The following is a 19,259-nucleotide window of genomic DNA, read 5'->3' as shown; positions in this document are numbered from 1 at the left end:
TCTAGTCTATAGTCTAGTTTATAGTCTAGTCTATAGTCTAGTCTATAGTCTAGTCTATAGTCTAGTCTATAGTCTAGTCTATAGTCTAGTCTATAGTCTAGTCTATAGTCTAGTCTATAATCTAGTCTATAGTCTAGTCTATAGTCTAGTCTAGTCTATAGTCTAGTTTATAGTCTAGTCTATAGTCTAGTCTATAGTCTAGTCTATAGTCTAGTCTATAGTCTAGTCTATAGTCTAGTCTATAGTCTAGTCTATAGTCTAGTCTATAGTCTAGTCTATAGTCTAGTCTATAGTCTAGTCTATAGTCTAGTCTATAGTCTAGTCTATAGTCTAGTCTATAGTCTAGTCTATAGTCTAGTCTATAGTCTAGTCTATAGTCTAGTCTATAGTCTAGTCTATAGTCTAGTCTATAGTCTAGTCTATAGTCTAGTCTATAGTCTAGTCTATAGTCTAGTCTATAGTCTAGTCTATAGTCTAGTCTATAGTCTAGTCTATAGTTAGTCTATAGTCTAGTCTATAGTCTAGTCTATAGTCTAGTCTATAGTCTAGTCTATAGTCTAGTCTATAGTCTAGTCTATAGTCTAGTCTATAGTCTAGTCTATAGTCTAGTCTATAGTCTAGTCTATAGTCTAGTCTATAGTCTAGTCTATAGTCTAGTCTATAGTCTAGTCTATAGTCTAGTCTATAGTCTAGTCTATAGTCTAGTCTATAGTCTAGTCTATAGTCTAGTCTATAGTCTAGTCTATAGTCTAGTCTATAGTCTAGTCTATAGTCTAGTCTATAGTCTAGTCTATAGTCTAGTCTATAGTCTAGTCTATAGTCTAGTCTATAGTCTAGTCTATAGTCTAGTCTATAGTCTAGTCTATAGTCTAGTCTATAGTCTAGTCTATAGTCTAGTCTATAGTCTAGTCTATAGTCTAGTCTATAGTCTAGTCTATAGTCTAGTCTATAGTCTAGTCTATAGTCTAGTCTATAGTCTAGTCTATAGTCTAGTCTATAGTCTAGTCTATAGTCTAGTCTATAGTCTAGTCTATAGTCTAGTCTATAGTCTAGTCTATAGTCTAGTCTATAGTCTAGTCTATAGTCTAGTCTATAGTCTAGTCTATAGTCTAGTCTATAGTCTAGTCTATAGTCTAGTCTATAGTCTAGTCTATAGTCTAGTCTATAGTCTAGTCTATAGTCTAGTCTATAGTCTAGTCTATAGTCTAGTCTATAGTCTAGTCTATAGTCTAGTCTATAGTCTAGTCTATAGTCTAGTCTATAGTCTAGTCTATAGTCTAGTCTATAGTCTAGTCTATAGTCTAGTCTATAGTCTAGTCTATAGTCTAGTCTATAGTCTAGTCTATAGTCTAGTCTATAGTCTAGTCTATAGTCTAGTCTATAGTCTAGTCTATAGTCTAGTCTATAGTCTAGTCTATAGTCTAGTCTATAGTCTAGTCTATAGTCTAGTCTATAGTCTAGTCTATAGTCTAGTCTATAGTCTAGTCTATAGTCTAGTCTATAGTCTAGTCTATAGTCTAGTCTATAGTCTAGTCTATAGTCTAGTCTATAGTCTAGTCTATAGTCTAGTCTATAGTCTAGTCTATAGTCTAGTCTAGTCTAGTCTATAGTCTAGTCTATAGTCTAGTCTATAGTCTAGTCTATAGTCTAGTCTATAGTCTAGTCTATAGTCTAGTCTATAGTCTAGTCTATAGTCTAGTCTATAGTCTAGTCTATAGTCTAGTCTAGTCTATAGTCTAGTCTATAGTCTAGTCTAGTCTAGTCTATAGTCTAGTCTATAGTCTAGTCTATAGTCTAGTCTATAGTCTATCTATAGTCTAGTCTATAGTCTAGTCTATAGTCTAGTCTATAGTCTAGTCTATAGTCTAGTCTATAGTCTAGTCTATAGTCTAGTCTATAGTCTAGTCTATAGTCTAGTCTATAGTCTAGTCTATAGTCTAGTCTATAGTCTAGTCTATAGTCTAGTCTATATAGTCTATAGTCTAGTCTATAGTCTAGTCTATAGTCTAGTCTATAGTCTAGTCTATAGTCTAGTCTATAGTCTAGTCTATAGTCTAGTCTAGTCTATAGTCTAGTCTATAGTCTAGTATATAGTCTAGACTATAGTCTAGTCTATAGTCTAGTCTATAGTCTAGTCTATAGCCTAGTCTATAGTCTAGTCTAAGTCTAGTCTATAGTCTAGTCTATAGTCTAGTCTATAGTCTAGTCTATAGTCTAGTCTATAGTCTAGTCTATAGTCTAGTCTATAGTCTAGTCTATAGTCTAGTCTATAGTCTAGTCTATAGTCTAGTCTATAGTCTAGTCTATAGTCTAGTCTATAGTCTAGTCTATAGTCTAGTCTATAGTCTATAGTCTAGTCTATAGTCTAGTCTATAGTCTATAGTCTAGTCTATAGTCTAGTCTATAGTCTATAGTCTAGTCTATAGTCTATAGTCTAGTCTATAGTCTAGTCTATAGTCTAGTCTATAGTCTAGTCTATAGTCTAGTCTATAGTCTAGTCTATAGTCTAGTCTATAGTCTAGTCTATAGTCTAGTCTATAGTCTAGTCTATAGTCTAGTCTATAGTCTAGTCTATAGTCTAGTCTATAGTCTAGTCTATAGTCTAGTCTATAGTCTAGTCTATAGTCTAGTCTATAGTCTAGTCTATAGTCTAGTCTATAGTCTAGTCTATAGTCTAGTCTATAGTCTAGTCTATCTAGTCTATAGTCTAGTCTATAGTCTAGTTTATAGTCTAGTCTATAATCTATAGTTCAGTCTATAGTCTATAGGCTAGTCTATAGTCTAGTTTAGTCTAATCAAGTCTATAGTCTAGTCCGGTTTAAAGTCTTGCCTATCTGCTGTAAGTCCTCAATTAGATGGCCTAACTGAAACAAAAGAAAGATAACATACGATCATCATTATGGACCCTTTAACAATGGGTCCATAAAGGGTTTATAATAACAGATTTTAAATATGATTTGCCAAAGGTATTCTTTGTAAAGTAATTAAATTCGTTTTGCAGTTTAGCAGCAAAGAAATTTAAATATTCTGTTTATAATTTGTGTTAAAACTGAATATGATAAGATTTCCGGAAAAGCAAAACTACAGTTCTTTTAGAAACACCGGATAAGTTAAACGTAAACATGGAGGATTTGGAAAATCAACCACCAAATGCAATTACTTTAGTAAAACAAGTAAACCCCTCTGAAAACCAAAAAGAACAGCCGTCCGAGGTTAAACAGGAAGTGGAAAAACTAAAAAAAGGAACGGGTTTTGACAATATTGAAACCACCATGAGTTTACGTTATTTGTTTAACGGTTTTCGTTTTCTGGGTGTCTATATGCCGAAAAAAAACAAGACCCTTTATATTATATGGTCTCTTCTTATCAATACTCTGGTTACCATTTATTTGCCGCTGGCTTTTGCTTTAAGCTTTATGACAATGTCGGGTGAGGAATTAGAAATTGGTAATCTTTTAACGTCGGTACAAGTGTTTATTAATGTTTTGGGTTGTTCTACAAAAATCATTTTAATGGCTTTCCTATTGCCCAAACTGTTGAGTTGTGAACCGGTTATTAGGAAATTGGATAAACGTTGTCATACACAAGAGGAAAGAGAATCCATTAAACGTATAATTAAGCAGGGCAATCGTTTTGTGGTTCTATTCTCCATTTCCTATTGGTCTTACTCCTCCAGTACGGGTATAAGTGCTGCTATATTTCATCGTTTACCGTACAACATCTACAATCCTTTAATCGATTCTAAGGTTTCTAATTTACACTACTATGCGGCGGTGTTTGTAGAATTGGCTATTATAGATGTGGCCTGTTTCCAGCAAGTTGTGGATGATTCTTATGCGGTAATATATGTCAGCATTTTGAGAACTCATTTGGATATTTTACTAAAACGTATTAAGAATATGAATGAGAATGCTAAGGTATCATTGCAAGAGAATTTCGAAGAATTAAAAATGTGCATAATTGATCACAAGAATATTATACAGTAAGTTTAAGGCTTCAGATAAAAACAAGCTTTTTTTTAATGAACTCTTCCTCCCCCCATCTCTAGACTTTACAATATAGTGGCTCCTGTTATTTCTATAACTATATTTGTGCAATTCACCATTACCGCCACCATATTAGGCACAACCTTAATCAATATTTTATTATTTGCCACCAATTTTGCTTCGATTGTTGCGTCGTGTTTTTATGTTTTGGCCGTAGTTGTGGAAATATTTCCCTTGTGTTATTATGCTCAGTGCTTGATGGATGAAAGCAATCGTTTGTCGGATGTTATTTTCCACTCGAATTGGGTAGACCAGGATATTCGCTATAGGAAAATGTTAATATTCTTTATACATCGTTCGCAGAAGACCATAGAATTTACGGCGGGTAAATTGTTTCCCATAACATTGAATAGTTTTTTGAGTGTAAGTATTTTTCAATGTTAATCAGATGATAGTAAAATTTAAACTATAGTCTAGTCTACAGCTTATGCTATGGTCCAGTCTATAGTCTAAAGTCTAGTCTATAGTCCTGTCTATAGTATAGTCTATATTCTAGCATACAGTATACTTTGCTTTTTCATAAACTTTCTTTTCTTTTAGATTGCCAAATTTTCCTTTTCGTTGTATACCTTTATTAAGGAAATGGGTATCAAGGAAAAGTTTAGCAGCAAATAATGGATATAAAAGTAAAAAAGTACTCAAAATAATTTTAAAATTATTTTGAAATTTAACAGCAGTTGAAAAAATATATACACCTTTTTATTTAGAAGCACGTGTTAATTAACATTTATGTAGTAGTGTTTAATGTTAATTCTTTTTTGCACAATAAATATTAAAAATAATATAAAATTAGTTTTTTTACAATAAATACATTTTTAACATTTTTCCTTTGAAATTCAAATATGAACGGATTACTTTTAAAATACAACCCTGAACAACCAGCAACAGCTGATATATTGTTAAATCACCCTGTGTTATGCTACGGACTACCCTGTGTTGTTTTGTTTACATTTTTTTTGCTAGAGAAAAAAAGCAAAACGTTTGTTGTGTGTGAAAAAAAACTAATTTCAGAAATATTTTTATAAAATTATCCTAGAAAAATGGGTCGTGCAGAAGTGGGAACTCCCAAATACTTGGCCAATAAAATGAAGGCCAAGGGTTTGCAAAAATTACGCTGGTACTGTCAAATGTGCGAAAAACAGTGTCGAGACGAGAATGGTTTCAAGTGTCACACCATGAGTGAAAGCCATCAACGACAATTGCTGCTCTTTGCCGATTGTCCAGGCAAATTCCTGCACAATTTCTCGCAAGAGTTCTCGGATGGCTATATGGAATTGTTGAGAAGACGCTTTGGTACCAAACGGGTCAATGCCAATAAGGTTTATCAGGAATATATAGCCGATAAAGATCATGTTCATATGAACTCTACACGCTGGCTAACACTTTCGGACTATGTCAAATGGCTGGGACGTACGGGCCAGGCCATAGCCGATGAAACGGAAAAGGGATGGTTTGTCACCTACATCGATCGCAGTCCCGAGGCCTTGGAACGCCAGTCGAAGGCAGAGAAAAAAGAAAAAATGGAAAAAGATGATGAGGAGCGTATGATGGAGTTTATCGAAAAACAAATAGAGAAAAATAAAAGCAAAGATGATAACGAAACAGAAGAAAAAGAAAAATATACTGAATTAAAACGAGATGAAGATCAACCTTTAAAGTTAGACATTAAATTAGAAAAGAAATTTCAACCGGAATCTAAATTGGGTACCTCAGCTCTACTGAAAAAACGTATTAAAGAGGAAGAGCAAGATTCTGATGCTGAAGAAGATTCAGATGGCTTTAAAAAACCTAAATCTATAAAATTGGAAACCAAACGTAAAGATAAAGATTCTTCGGCTGCTCCAAAATCAGCTTTAGATGAAATTATTAAAATGGAGGAAGAGAAAAAGGAGAAAACTAATCGTAAAGACTATTGGCTGCACGAGGGTATAGTGGTGAAATTCATAAGCAAATCATTGGGTGAAAAATTCTATAAACAAAAAGCTGTAGTACAGGAGGTTATTGACAAATATCGAGCCAAAGTGAAATTTTTGGAAACAGGGGAAAAAGTTAAAGTGGATCAGGTAAGAAAAGATTTTTATTCAGCTAAAAAAAAATAAAACTAATGCATTAAAACGTTTAAGGCTCACTTGGAGACAGTTATACCTGCCTTGGATAAGCTTGTTTTGGTGGTTAATGGCGCCTATCGTGGCTGTGAGGCGGTGCTAAAGAAATTGAATGAAAAAAACTATTGTGTTACAGTGGAAATTTCTAGAGGTCCTCTAAAGGGACGTATAGTGGACAAAGTACAATATGAAGATATATCAAAACTTTATTAAATAGATAATATTTGTGTAAATAGTTTTATAAGAATTTAAAAAATAAAAATATAAATAAAATTTAAGATATTTTCTTAATAAAAGATGAAGATATGAAACTTTATAATAAAATATAGTTCAGACACTATAAAGAATACTATAAACTGGAATATAGTCAAGACTTTAGAATAAACTTAGGCCAGATCATGAACATCGACTACACTATAATCTTGACTATATAGTACTGCTGACTATAAACTAATTTATAGTCCTGACTACAGTCAAAACTTTAGTCCTGACAACAAACTCAACTATACTCCTCAGTCTATAGTTCCTCATAATCATAGATTGTAATAATTGTTAAAAGAAATATGATAGAAATCTAACATTTTAATATGTATATATTATAAATTACATTTACAAATTGAACATACCTTATAAAAACACTGACATTTTCCCATAATTTAGATGAATTTTGAAATATATTTTAATCTTTTTTGATAGATTTCGATTACCAACAACTTTTCAGATATTAACCATTAGATTTCTTCAGGTATTTTCATTGTCTCTCTATTAATAACATTACATTACAATTTTATAAGAATTTACACTGTAGTCTTTAAAGTTATAATAATTTTTAAACTTTTTTGAACATAATTACCAAGTTTGTTGTAATATTTTGTTAATAGTTAACAAAAATGTTTAGATTTGGAGGTGATAAACTTTGATCAATTTATTATTTTATAAAAATTAACACTGTAGTTCTTTGGAATATAAAATATTTACAAATGTTTAATATAAAAAACAAGTTCTGTAGGTTTTTTATATTTTAAGGGTTTTGGGTAAAATTTCATTTAAATTTTTGATAAAATTATTAACTCATTCGAGGATTTTGGAAGGAAGGGGAAAAAAAACGTCAATTTTTTGGCCAGGATTCCAACGCGAAAGTGGTTACTTGTAACATTTTAAGAAAATCGAGGAAAATTTTATTTTTCCTTTAAATCTTGTTAGATTTATTATTCTTTTTAGATTTTTTATAAAATTTGATTTAGTTTTTAATAAAATTATTAACTTATTTAAAGAATTTTTTTAAAATACTTGAGGAATTTGGAAGGGTCTACTTGGTAACAATATTTTTTGGAAATTTACACTGTAGTTCATAAGATTATTAACTTTTTTTTACATTTTAATGTTTACTAAAATATTTAATAAGTTTTTGATTAATATTTTGCTTTAGTGTTGAAAACAACTTAAATTTTTGGCCGGGATTCCCTTGAGACTCTGTTGGCAGGTAAACTTTAAAGAAAATTGCAGCTTACATTGTAAATTTTTTTATTTATAAATATTTTCAATAAATCGAAATATTATTATTATATTCAGCTCGATTTCATTAAATATTTCATAAATTTATTAAGTTAAATGAAGTTTTTGGCCAATTTACTTGTCAGCCATTACAGGGCTGCAGTATTTGTTTTGTTTTACACAATATTTCACAAATTTTTTTCAAATCTTTTGTTTATTTTACAATTTATTAACTACTTCATCTTATACTTAATGTTTTTATTACTTTTATTGCACAATAATTACAGTTTTTATTAATTTAAATGAATTTTCCTGTTTATGCAAATTTATGCTTGATCACTGTCTTTAAAGAAAACTTTCACACACACACTAATACATAAGTATGCATAAAGTTAAGCGCGAAAAAAGGAATACAAACTACCAAGGCGACTAAATTTTACGGCGTTGGAAACTGTTTTACAAAGAGGAAATGTGTTGTAAATAGCTTAAAGAAAAATATTTTAAATGCAAGGAATTAAATGTTTAACATGAATCATTATGAAAATTTAATAATTGTAGAAAAGGAATTTTACAAAGAATTAATTTTTTAGAGTTGTTTTGAGAAGCACAAATCTTGACGCCGTCATTTTTTTAATTGATTCGCGGCATAGATTAGTGGCAAAATCTCTTGAGGATGTTGACAAAAGTAACCGTAATTTTTTAGTTGTTTACTTTTATCTGTTATATATTTATAATTTTAGCGTTTTTTGTTCATATTAAGTAAATAAAATTGTAATTAATGACGTAATTTAAGTGTGGGGATTAAATTAAAAAATTGTAAATTTTTATTGCTACATATTTTAAAATTTTAGTCGCAGCCTTGCTTTCAAATTCAAATATTAACAGATTTACTACATTAAAATATAACCCTGATCGATAAGAACAGCTAACATATTGTTACATCGCCCTGTGTTAATGTTAACGTTATGTTATGATCTACCCTGTGTTATTTTGTTTACATTTTTTGGTAGAGGAAAAGGCAAAACGGCCGTTGTGTGTGAAATAAATAAAATTTTAGGATATACTTTTATAGAATTATACTAGAAAAATAGGTCGTGCAGAAGTGGGAGCTCCCAAATACCTAGCCAATAAAATGAAGGCCAAGGGTTTGCAAAAATTATGCTGGTACTGTTAAATATGTGAAAAACAGTGTCGAGACGAAAAGGTTTGCAAGTGTCACACCTTGATTGAAAGCCATCAACAACAATTGCTGCTCTTTGGCGATTGTCTAGGCAATTTCCTATATGAAATGTCAATGCCAATAAGGTTTATCAGGAATATAAAGCCGATAAAGATCATGTACATATGAACTCCATATGCTGGCTAACACTTTCGGACTTTGTCAAATGGCTGGGACGTACCGAAGATGATTCAGAAAACCCAAATCTATAAAATTGGAAACCAAACGTAAAGATAAAGATTCTTTTGTTGCTCCAAAATCAGCTTTAGATGAAATTATTAAAATGGAGGAAGAGAAAAAGGAGAATTATTACATTTCTTGAGGTATTTTCATTGTCTCTCTATTAATAGCATTGCATTATGCTAGAAGTATATAATTAATCAAACAGAAATTGAAAGACTTCAGTTTTATTCGAAATTTTTTAAGAATTTACACTGTAGTCTTTGGAATATAAAATGTTTAAAAATTTTCAATTTTTGGGTTTTTACATTTTAAAGGTTTTGGGTAATATTTCATTTAAATTATTCATGAAATTATTAACTCATTCGAAGAATTTTGTTAAAATACTTGAGGATTTTGGAAGGGATCACTTGGTAACACTATTTTATGTATATTGACACTGCAGTTCATAGGATTATAAATTATTTATACATTTGTATGTTTATTAATAAATTTAATATGTTTTTGATTAAAATTTTGCTTTAGTTTTGGAAAAAACTGGGCTGGGATTCCCTTGCGAAACTGGTTACTTGTAACATTTTAAGAATCGAGGAAAACTTTATTTATTTTGTGATTTTCTTTTAAATCTTGTTTAATTTATTATATTTTTTAAGAATTTTCATTTAGAGATTTAGTTTTTAATAAAAGTATAACCTTATTCGAATAATTCTTTTTAAATACTTGAGGAATTTGGAAGGGGCCACTTGGTAGCAATATTTTATGGAAATTTACACTGTAGTTCATATGATTATTAACCTTATTTATACACTTTAATGTTTATTAAAATATTTAATAAGTTTTTGATTAACATTTTGCTTTAGTTTTGGAAAAAATTTATATTTTTGGCCGGGATTCCCTTGAGACTCTGCTGGCCGGTAAACTTTAACGTAAATTACAGCTTGCATTGTAAATTTTTTGATTCATATAAATGTTTAATAACTCGAAATATTATTATTATTTCCTGCGCAATTTCGTTAAATTTTTTATCAATTTATTTAGAAATGATGATTTTGGCCAATTTACTTGTCAGCCATTACAGGGCTGCAGTATTTGTTTTGTTTTACACAATATTTCACTAAATTTTTTACAAATCTTTTGTTTATTTTACAGTTTATTAACTACTTCATCTTGTACTTAATGTTTTTATTACTTTTATTGCAAAATATTTACAGTTTTTATTAATTTAAATGAATTTTCCTGTTTATGCAAATTTATGCTTGATCACTGTCTTAAAAGAAAACTTTCACACACACTAATACATAAATATGCATAGAGTTTAGCGCGAAAAAAGGAATACAAACTACCAAGGCCACTAAATTTTACGGCGTTGGAAACTGTTTTACAAAGAGGAAATGTGTTTCAAATAGCTTAAAGAATAATATTTTAAAGGGAAGGAAATAAATGTTTAAATTGAATAATTTTGAAGATTTAATAATTATATTAAAGGAATTTTAGAAAAAAAATTATTTTTTTCCAAGTTGTTTTGAGAAGTACATATTTTGACGCCGTTTTTGGTAAAACTCATTTGCGGCTTAGCTTAGTGGTAAAATCTCTAACTATGTTGACAAATGTAACGGTAATTATTTGTTTGTTTTTAAAAGGTATACCTTTTTCGGCAGTATTGCCAATTTAGCGCTTTGTTGTTTGTTTATATTAGGTAAATAAGGCTGTAATTAAGGAAATAATTTAATAAATAATAATTTATAAATATAATTACAGTTTTTAAAGTTATTTAATGAAATTCTTTTAATTTTGTTGTTTCTAGAATTAAGGCTAGGTTTAGGTTAAGGCCATGCCATGCCATGAGTGATGTATAATAAATTATTTGAAGAATTTTCAAAAAGAAGGGTCTGGATTGTTCTATATCATGAAAGAATGTTTTATTACAACAAATTGTTCTTAATTGTTTTCAAAATTTAATATTATTCGCTTGAAATATAAAGGAAATATTAACAACAATTTATTTATAGCTTATAATTAAAAATAAATTAGCTAATGACGTGTTAATTAAATGTTATTAGAATTTTTCAAAAACAATGATTCATGGTTGATTGAGTTGTTATTGCATTTTGTTTTTTAACATATTCTTATGAACCTTATTAATCAAAACAGAAAGCGACCGGCCCCTTTTTCATTGTAAACATTAGTTCTATTTAACAACCCTCAGTTAAATGCATAATTAATTACAATACTACATTTTACAATTAATTTGCTTTAAATACTACAAATCTATATTTATTTTTCTACAACGATAACAATTTTACGTTGAATTAAAATTATGAGAATAACAAAAATATTTTCATTCATTTGTACTATATAACAAGTATTTTCTAAGATATTTATTTGTTTGTTTTATTATTAAACGGAAAATTCTTGTTAAATGTTTACGTCAAAACAATAAAACAAAACAGTGATCAATATTATCGCCTGATTCTCTTATATGCAAAAAATTTTAAATATACATATGTATATTATTGCAATTTTTTCCCAAAAAGAAATGTGCAGACTTTTATCAGGCCATAAATTCTACTAGGGTTTTTTTAATGAGGTCTATAAATTTTTACAATATTTCCCACTTTATTATAGAAAAATCTGGCTAATTGTTTGAAAAATGTGTCTATGATATAGTAGATTAAATAGTTAATACCACTTTTTCAAGTGACACGCTTAGTTTTTCATAACGTTTCCTATTAATTGTTTAAATCAATTATTTCCACCATTAAAAAAAATTCCTTTGTGCATAATTAATTACTTAAATGTGTTTGAATATTGATTTTTTAATAGGGTAATGTAAACAATTAAAAGGCAAAAAAAATTCTGAATAAAAAACCCATGACCCAAATTTATTTTAAAACTTCTAATAGGTTTAAAAAAAAGTTAAATAAGAAGTTAATTTTAACATTTTTTCTTGAATTTTATAATTAAAATTTCTTAAGTGTTTCTTAACTTTATTTCTTTTTAGTTTTTTAATAAAATTTTTAAGTTTTTAAGAAAAATTTCAGTTGATTTTATTTACATTTCCTAAAAATAATATTTTTGCCTTAGAAACCCTTCAATAACAATATTTGCAATAAATATTTTACAAAAATTCAAACAGTTGCTTTTTTCTAAAATTCAAATAGAATACTTTTATTTAACAATATCGACCTTAAATGTTAAGATTTCCTTAAAAAAGAACATATTAGTGATTTTTGCAATTTGACTTTACTGTCATAGAGAGATTGCTCTTAAAATGGCTAATTAACCGTTATATTTTTGTTTACATTTATTGAAAGGATTAACATTGTAGCGATTTTTTGTTATTGTGTTAAAGTGTTTACGAGTTTAATTTAACGAAATTTATGAAAATTTTTGTTGCCATTGGCTCTTTTAAGTTCCAAATTAATCATAATTGCTTTTTTTAGAACATTTCTAAGAACAACCAAAAAAAAAACAAAACATACGATCATCGACGTCAATCATGTAGACATAATAAAATTAAAAGTTTATTATGCATTTTAAACAAAAGACCTTTTCGAAAATTTAGAAAAAATCACCTAAAGATGAGAAAAAAGAAAACAAACAATCGGAGATAACAAAATTAACCAGACAGAGAAAGAGATAGCAAAAAATTGTAAAAAATAACTTGAGGAAATTTGTATTAAAAAGAACAAAGTCCAAAAAAACTGTATTTATTAAATACGTCAAATTATATACTTCCAGAAATACACATATTTCAATTCATTAACTACGTGTTTTTTCTTTTAGCAACAAACTAAGATTTTCTTTTGAAATTTGAAATTTTCTAAAACTAATTGGTCTAAGTTCTTAATCAAAAATAACCTTTGGCTTGTTTTTTTTTTTATTTTAAATAACACACTTTTTTTTATTAAGTTTGAATAAATACTTGTGTTTTTGATTTTATTAAGTACTTTCTATTATTTTATTATATTAAATAATATACATCATAATATTTTAAAACTACTGTATAATAAAAATTCTATTTATAACATTTAAATTAATAAAGAATGTTGTTTGTTGTTAAATATTTGTTGTTTGTTAAATATTTGAAAAATCTCTACTTAAACTACTCTAATAATTTACTTAATAAATTCGTTGTTTTCCTAGGGATTTAATTAAAATTCATCATGAATTTAGAATGTTTAATGGTATTTTTTTAAATAATAAAATTTAATTAAAATTAAAGCTTATCAGTTAAATATTACAACTAAAACATTCTCATTGTCAGTGCTATTTTTTTTTTTTTTTTTGATAAAATTATAAAAATAAAACTATTTTAAAAAATATAATTACAATATGATTAATTAGACAAATTTTCAGGGTATTTTTTTCTTTTTGTTAAGACCAGCATATAGTTTTTGATGATGTTAAGCCTGTGGCTGACAGCTGTAAAGATAAAAAATAAAAAATATATGTATAAAATTAATACATAAACCATTTTTTTTTTAATTAAAATATAGATAAAACTCATAAAGAATGCTTTTAACGTAAAATTCATATTAACAAAAAATAAAAAAATATATATATTTAAAAATGTCTTGTTTGTTGAACTTTTTCTTAAAACTGCTTTAATTTATAAGAATTATCTTTAAAATTCATTTGTTTATAAATATTTTCCTTTAAAAAGCTTAGTTTTTATGAAAAATCAACAAATAGTTAAAAAACTCTTGAATTGCTTTTTAAAATTTTATATTTATTTGATTATTATTAAAAAATACTATATTTTACTTAAAAAACTTTAATTATTTAAATTTTTTTAAAACTCTTAAATTCTGCTTAAAAATTCCTGTTAAAAAATCTCTATATTGTCAATACTGTAAATAGAGTGATAGATCCTTTTTATTTAAACTTGGTTGCACTCGTTTGCTTTTAACGAATATGTTTTCATCCTAAAACGTAGTTTAAAAACAATACATTGTTAACACTGTTTAAAATGACAGATCCTTTATTATTTATACTTGGCAGCACTTTTATTGCTTTAAAATTCCTATTCTAACGGTAATTTTATATTTTAATTTATAAAATTGTTCTATTATATAAATTTAATGTTATTTATAGTTCTTTTTGTAACGTCATTTATTAAATAAACACGCCATATTGTGGTTTATCCTAATTATATTTATAAATATAACAATTGTTATAAAATATTTAATTAATTACTCACCTTAATAATATAATTTCTATATATTGGCCTTAATTTGCAGGCAACGTTAGAAACTTTTAATGCAATTGAAAATTTGACCAATTAGCAGCGGCGTTGAGAAAAAAAAAAAAAACAAATGTAAACAAAAACAGCCGATGAGTTTAATACCCTATAGCCAGTTAAGAGGGTGTTTGAGTTAGTTTTAAACGTGTTTAAGTACTTTTGTTTTACATACATATGTATATAGGAAACTATTTTGTTTTCTTTCTTTAATTATAACTTATTGATAATATTATTTAAGAAAAAAATAAATGAGGTTTTAATGAGACTTGAGAATTTGTTCAGTTAGACACTTCATGGAAGCGTTATTTTCTTGTTTCGTTGTTTCCTTCACCATTTAATACTTTTTATTATTTCTCAAATAAGCCTTTTGCTTAATATGCTCTTTAAGACAAGTGCCATCCTTGGCACGCTGTTGACACACCACCTCCTTGGCCAAAACAAAACATTGGGTTTGAACTAGATTAAAGAAAAGTTTGCCTATAGTATTGGCATCTTCATCACTAGCCATTTTTAGGCAGGTGCGAAAACGACGATCACAATTACAATGCGACAAAGTATAGGGACGATAATTGAAAAGATCAAAACGATTACTCATGGCTGGTATATAGAGTTTGCAATGATCATGGGTGCGACAGCATTTATCAGCCATAGAGGCACCACCCAAATGATTATAGGTACCATTAGCCGTATTACCACGACCACACCAGCGGGTATTGGGCGCGATTAAGAAGTCCGACAATTGACGCTTCTGGCGTGAGTGTGTAGGGGCTTTTAAAGAGTCGTCTTCCGTCTTAATATTCTCCTCTGTTGTCAATACGTCATTATTATGTGTATTTTGTTCTGCTGCTGCTAAACCAGTTGGTTGTGCCTCCAAATTCTTCTCATGCATAAGGTTTGTGCGTTTTTTTGCACTTACCACGACGTCATCATCGATATCGTATGATTTTTTCTGCGTTGGTATGAGTTTGAGTTGGTGTGCATTTTTTGCCTGCTGTGCATTAAATACAATTTGTTGGCCATCATCATCATCATCAGCGTCATTATTATCAATATTATTTAATTTAAGCAGATATCTATCTTCAATTGTCTGTAAAATCTTTCCTAATGGTTTTTCAACACCAAACTGCTCCTCATTTATTTGTTTGTTATCAGTATGTTCTGGAACATATATTGTCCATACCCAAGATATGTAAATTGTAACGATAATTAATAAATTTAAAATTTTCTTCATTTTTCTAATGAATTTTTTAATTCCCAATTCTCTTAAAACTCTTTGCTTTAGTTTTTTTTTAATAAATTCAAATACTTTTTTAACCGTTATTATTATTTCAATGTTTTTTATTGTTCTTGTATGTTTTTAATTGCTTTATTAGCACCACTTAAGCGTTTGCCTATAAAAAAAACACTCCAATACACTTCCTTCACTTTAGTGCGTTTAATCGTATATATTCTTTTTTATTCTTTAATTTTCACACGTTCTCACGTTCACGTTCAATTATAGACTGTCCCTGGCTATCATTCGATGGTTCAATTTATATAAACGACCATAAATATTGGTTCCAGTGTTGTTAAAATTAGCGTTTTTTTTCTGCTATGTATAATAAATTATTAAAAATTCTAGCGATTAATTATTTTAAGGTGGCCAAAGCTAAAAAATAAAAGTTTTGACAAATATAATTTCTAGTATACACCTCATATAAAGCTAAAAATTTTAAAAATAATGCAAATAATTTAGAAATGTTTCGTAATAAATCAAATTTTGGTATTTTTTGCTTATAAGTATAAAGTATACAACACTATTCTCCTATGTTCCCTTCTCACTTCCGCTCTGTTTAAATATTTCTTAAAAGAGTTGCCAGATTAGGCAATTTCATATGGCAGTTATGCTGGCAGCTCTATGTTTTTGTTTGGTTGTGTTTTTGTCAATTGTTTTGTTTTATTATAAAAAAGAATAAACAGCCGGTTTAATCCAAAGAAATTAGATTAAAGTGTTGTTATGTGCAATAATAATATTAAAATCTCAGTAATGTTTATTTATAAAACAAATTTAATTGATTTTTAAAACTATCAAATTTGTAATTAAGGCTGAGGCACCCTGTTATATTTGTTTACATATACAATTTGCAAAGTAAAAAAACAGATGACACATCGTCTCGCTCTCATTTACATGATAAATGTCAACATTAATTAGCAAAACAAAAGAAATCAATAATCATTTTTTTACAATTTGCAAATACATTTTTCTTCCTTAAGAGCACAAAAATAGCATTAAAAAATACAAGTTTTTTTTAGAATTTTTACAAAAGTTTTTGAACAATTTTACCAAATTTAAACAAGCCAAAAGAAAATTATACATTTAAAAACGAAACAAACAATAAAAATGCAAGATGGTAGACAAGCAGCACAACAGTATCAGGAACAAGTATTACCCGAGCGTATGGCCGAAATGGAAGTGACCCAACGACCTCAACCACCACAAAGACTAAATCTCAAGAATTCATTGGCGTCGAGCAGAACTAATAGCAATGATGAGACTGAACCGGAGGCCAGATATGAATGTGCCATTTGTATGAGTTGGTTAAAGGAACCTGTGCTAACTACTTGTGGTCATCGTTTTTGCAAAACCTGCTTGAACAATTGGCTGCGCAAAAAGAATCAATTATGTCCCATGGATAATCAGAAACTAGAGGTGGATAAAGATGTTTTTCCGGATAACTATACGCGCCGTGAAATACAACAGATTAAGTTAAAGTGTGAGCATAATAAGACGGGTTGCACATTTATAGGTTCGCCCTTGGAAATGGAACAGCACAAGCTAGAGTGCCCCTATCGCTGTGAGGAGGAGCCCAGTGAGGAAAAGTGTCCCTTTGCCAGCATTAAATGTGATTTTGTGGGACGCCCCGAAACCAATGCCTTGGAAATGCATTTAAAAGAAGATATGCCACATCATTTGCAATTAATGTTGAGATCTTTACAAAACACAGCCATAGCCAGCTGGAATCCACAAAAACCTGCTAGAGGACAAAATGGTAGTGGAGCAGAGGGAGCTCTGCCACCACCACCACAATATGCCAATGGTGATGGCGTGGTTAGTGAGGAACAACTTATACAGGCCATGTATCAGCGTATAGTGGTCTTAGAGCAAAGAGCCTTCGAGCAAGAAGTCAAAATAGAAAATCTTACAAAACAACTGGTGGAGACACACCAACAAGTGGATGCCCGCTACAGCAATGGCACCATAGTCTGGGAAATTCGAAATTTTCAAAATCTTATAAATTACCTGCGTTCCAATGCCAGTCATCTAAAATACTCCCCCGAATGTTATACTTCACCCTATGGCTATAAATTCTGTGCCCGTCTCAATATACAACCCCGTAATACAAATCTTTTAAGTTTGCACGTCCATCTAATGCAATCAGAAAATGATATACACTTGGAATGGCCCTTCATAGGACGCATTAAGTTGTGTATGGTTCATCCCAGAGACATGAAGCTATCACAACACGATACCATTATGACAAAACCAGAAATTTTAGCTTTTCATCAGCCGCGCGAACGTATTAGTGCCCGGGGTTTTGGTTTTGTGGAATATGCCAATATAGCGGATATCGTTAAGAGGGGATTTTGTGAGGATGATCGTTTACTTATTAAAATACAAATAAATTTAGTCTAAATTCAAAAGTAAGTAAATAGGTTTGTAAGGTATTTAAAAGGAATTGCTTTTAACATAAGGCATTAAAAGGAATTGTAAGAGAAAGTTTATAAAAATTAAAAAGAAAATCCTAAAAATAGAAATTCTAACCTCAAATTTGATAAAAAAAAAATGTTAAGGTTAGAATTAAAAACAGAAATTTATAAAATTGAAAGCATTCCCCTCAGTTTTAAATAAATTTTAAAACCATAAAACCTTTAGAAATAGTAAAAGCTAAATAAAGTAAAAAAGAAATATAACCTACAAAAACCAACAAGAAATGTACAATATTATTGATATACACAAGCAAAAAAGGAGGATTAAAAAAAATCATACAAAAAGACTCTTGCTAAAATCTCCTCATAAAAAAAAATTTTGTAGAAAATTTTATTATAATAAAATCCTGGCTAAAGCAGTGCCAAATTTTAACTCCATACAAAACCAACAAATATAGACTTAACATAATGAGCCAAATTTACAGGAATTTATAAAGAAACTCTAACAAATAACATTTTTTTTTTTTTTTGAAACAAATCTCAAAAACTTTTAAATATTTAACAACAAAAGCATTTAAACTTTAAAGGCATATAAAAAGCACTATTTTCTATTAAATAAACAACATATTTTTAATACCAAACACCCTAAAACATTAACTCACTAAACATTTTTTAAAACAACTAAATAAATATTCAAAAAAAAAAACAACTTAAAATATTTAAAAACTATTAAACTTTTCAATAATTTTCATTTATTAAATAATCTCTAAGGTCCTGCAAACAATTTGAAAATTTTAGTATTTTATATTTTTTTAAGAACTTATCTTTAAATCAATATCATATCATATTTTTTTTCCAAAACATTCCCTTTTAATTTATTGCTAAATTTAAGAAATTTTTAAAAATTTTTTGTCCCAAGTTTTAGCAGTTTATAAAAGAAAGTCAGTCCATTTATTGCTGTAAGTCATTGTTTATACATATTTATATATAAAAATATATATAGTATTTAATAATCGTACTTAATTTTTATGTTTTAGCTGTGTAATTATTAAAAACAAAAAACAAATAAAATTTATGTTATAAAACAGAAATGAATAATAAGGAAGATTTTAATTCAAAAGAACCACTGTAAATAGTACATACAACAACCTATAGTATAGACTACAATCTAGTCGATACAATAGGCGATAAAGTTTAGTATATTCAACAATCAAGTCTAGCTTATAGTAGAGACTACAATCTGGTCTATTTATGGTCAAAAACATAGTATAGTCAAAAATTAA

General features: G+C 28.6%; 4 protein-coding genes across 4 annotated transcripts; 3 read left to right on the top strand and 1 right to left on the bottom strand.

Annotated features, from left to right (window-relative positions):
* The first annotated feature begins 3,122 nt into the window (after positions 1-3,122).
* LOC119603961 (odorant receptor 42b-like) lies at positions 3,123-4,781 on the top strand. The gene is made up of 3 exons (XM_037956264.1): positions 3,123-3,982; positions 4,049-4,409; positions 4,587-4,781. Exons 1-3 carry the CDS (start codon positions 3,123-3,125, stop codon positions 4,659-4,661), a joined length of 1,296 nt encoding a protein of 431 aa, XP_037812192.1. The 3' UTR covers positions 4,662-4,781.
* A 215-nt stretch (positions 4,782-4,996) lies between these two features.
* Positions 4,997-6,424, top strand: LOC119603962 (DNA/RNA-binding protein KIN17). Its single transcript, XM_037956265.1, has 2 exons — positions 4,997-6,109; positions 6,170-6,424. Exons 1-2 carry the CDS (start codon positions 5,087-5,089, stop codon positions 6,362-6,364), a joined length of 1,218 nt encoding a protein of 405 aa, XP_037812193.1. The 5' UTR covers positions 4,997-5,086; the 3' UTR covers positions 6,365-6,424.
* Positions 6,425-13,316: 6,892 nt separating this feature from the next.
* On the bottom strand, positions 13,317-15,800 carry LOC119603963. The gene is made up of 2 exons (XM_037956266.1): positions 14,248-15,800; positions 13,317-13,469 (listed from the first exon to the last, which is right to left on the bottom strand). Exon 1 carries the CDS (start codon positions 15,518-15,520, stop codon positions 14,624-14,626), a length of 897 nt encoding a protein of 298 aa, XP_037812194.1. The 5' UTR covers positions 15,521-15,800; the 3' UTR covers positions 13,317-13,469; positions 14,248-14,623.
* A 637-nt stretch (positions 15,801-16,437) lies between these two features.
* Positions 16,438-18,091, top strand: LOC119603964 (TNF receptor-associated factor 6-like). Its single transcript, XM_037956268.1, has one exon. It carries the CDS (start codon positions 16,670-16,672, stop codon positions 17,960-17,962), a length of 1,293 nt encoding a protein of 430 aa, XP_037812196.1. The 5' UTR covers positions 16,438-16,669; the 3' UTR covers positions 17,963-18,091.
* The last annotated feature ends 1,168 nt before the right edge of the window (positions 18,092-19,259 follow it).

This window comes from Lucilia sericata, unplaced genomic scaffold (genome assembly GCF_015586225.1).
Source record: "Lucilia sericata isolate MDLA Ls3-8-SP2 unplaced genomic scaffold, ASM1558622v1 Contig000349F_arrow, whole genome shotgun sequence".
NCBI lineage: Eukaryota > Metazoa > Arthropoda > Insecta > Diptera > Calliphoridae > Lucilia > Lucilia sericata.
This window is presented reverse-complemented; position numbering and strand designations above follow the sequence as displayed.

What these genes read in the sequence shown, in the direction of transcription:
- LOC119603961 (XM_037956264.1), top strand. Translation starts at nt 3,123, where the DNA reads ATGGAGGATTTGGAAAATCAACCACCAAATGCAATTACTTTAGTAAAA. An exon ending in GATCACAAGAATATTATACA is followed by an intron (nt 3,983 to 4,048) that starts GTAAGTTTAAGG and finishes CCCCATCTCTAG; the next exon opens with ACTTTACAATATAGTGGCTC. An exon ending in CATTGAATAGTTTTTTGAGT is followed by an intron (nt 4,410 to 4,586) that starts GTAAGTATTTTT and finishes CTTTTCTTTTAG; the next exon opens with ATTGCCAAATTTTCCTTTTC.
- LOC119603962 (XM_037956265.1), top strand. Translation starts at nt 5,087, where the DNA reads ATGGGTCGTGCAGAAGTGGGAACTCCCAAATACTTGGCCAATAAAATG. An exon ending in AAAAAGTTAAAGTGGATCAG is followed by an intron (nt 6,110 to 6,169) that starts GTAAGAAAAGAT and finishes AAAACGTTTAAG; the next exon opens with GCTCACTTGGAGACAGTTAT.
- LOC119603963 (XM_037956266.1), bottom strand. Translation starts at nt 15,520, where the DNA reads ATGAAGAAAATTTTAAATTTATTAATTATCGTTACAATTTACATATCT.
- LOC119603964 (XM_037956268.1), top strand. Translation starts at nt 16,670, where the DNA reads ATGCAAGATGGTAGACAAGCAGCACAACAGTATCAGGAACAAGTATTA.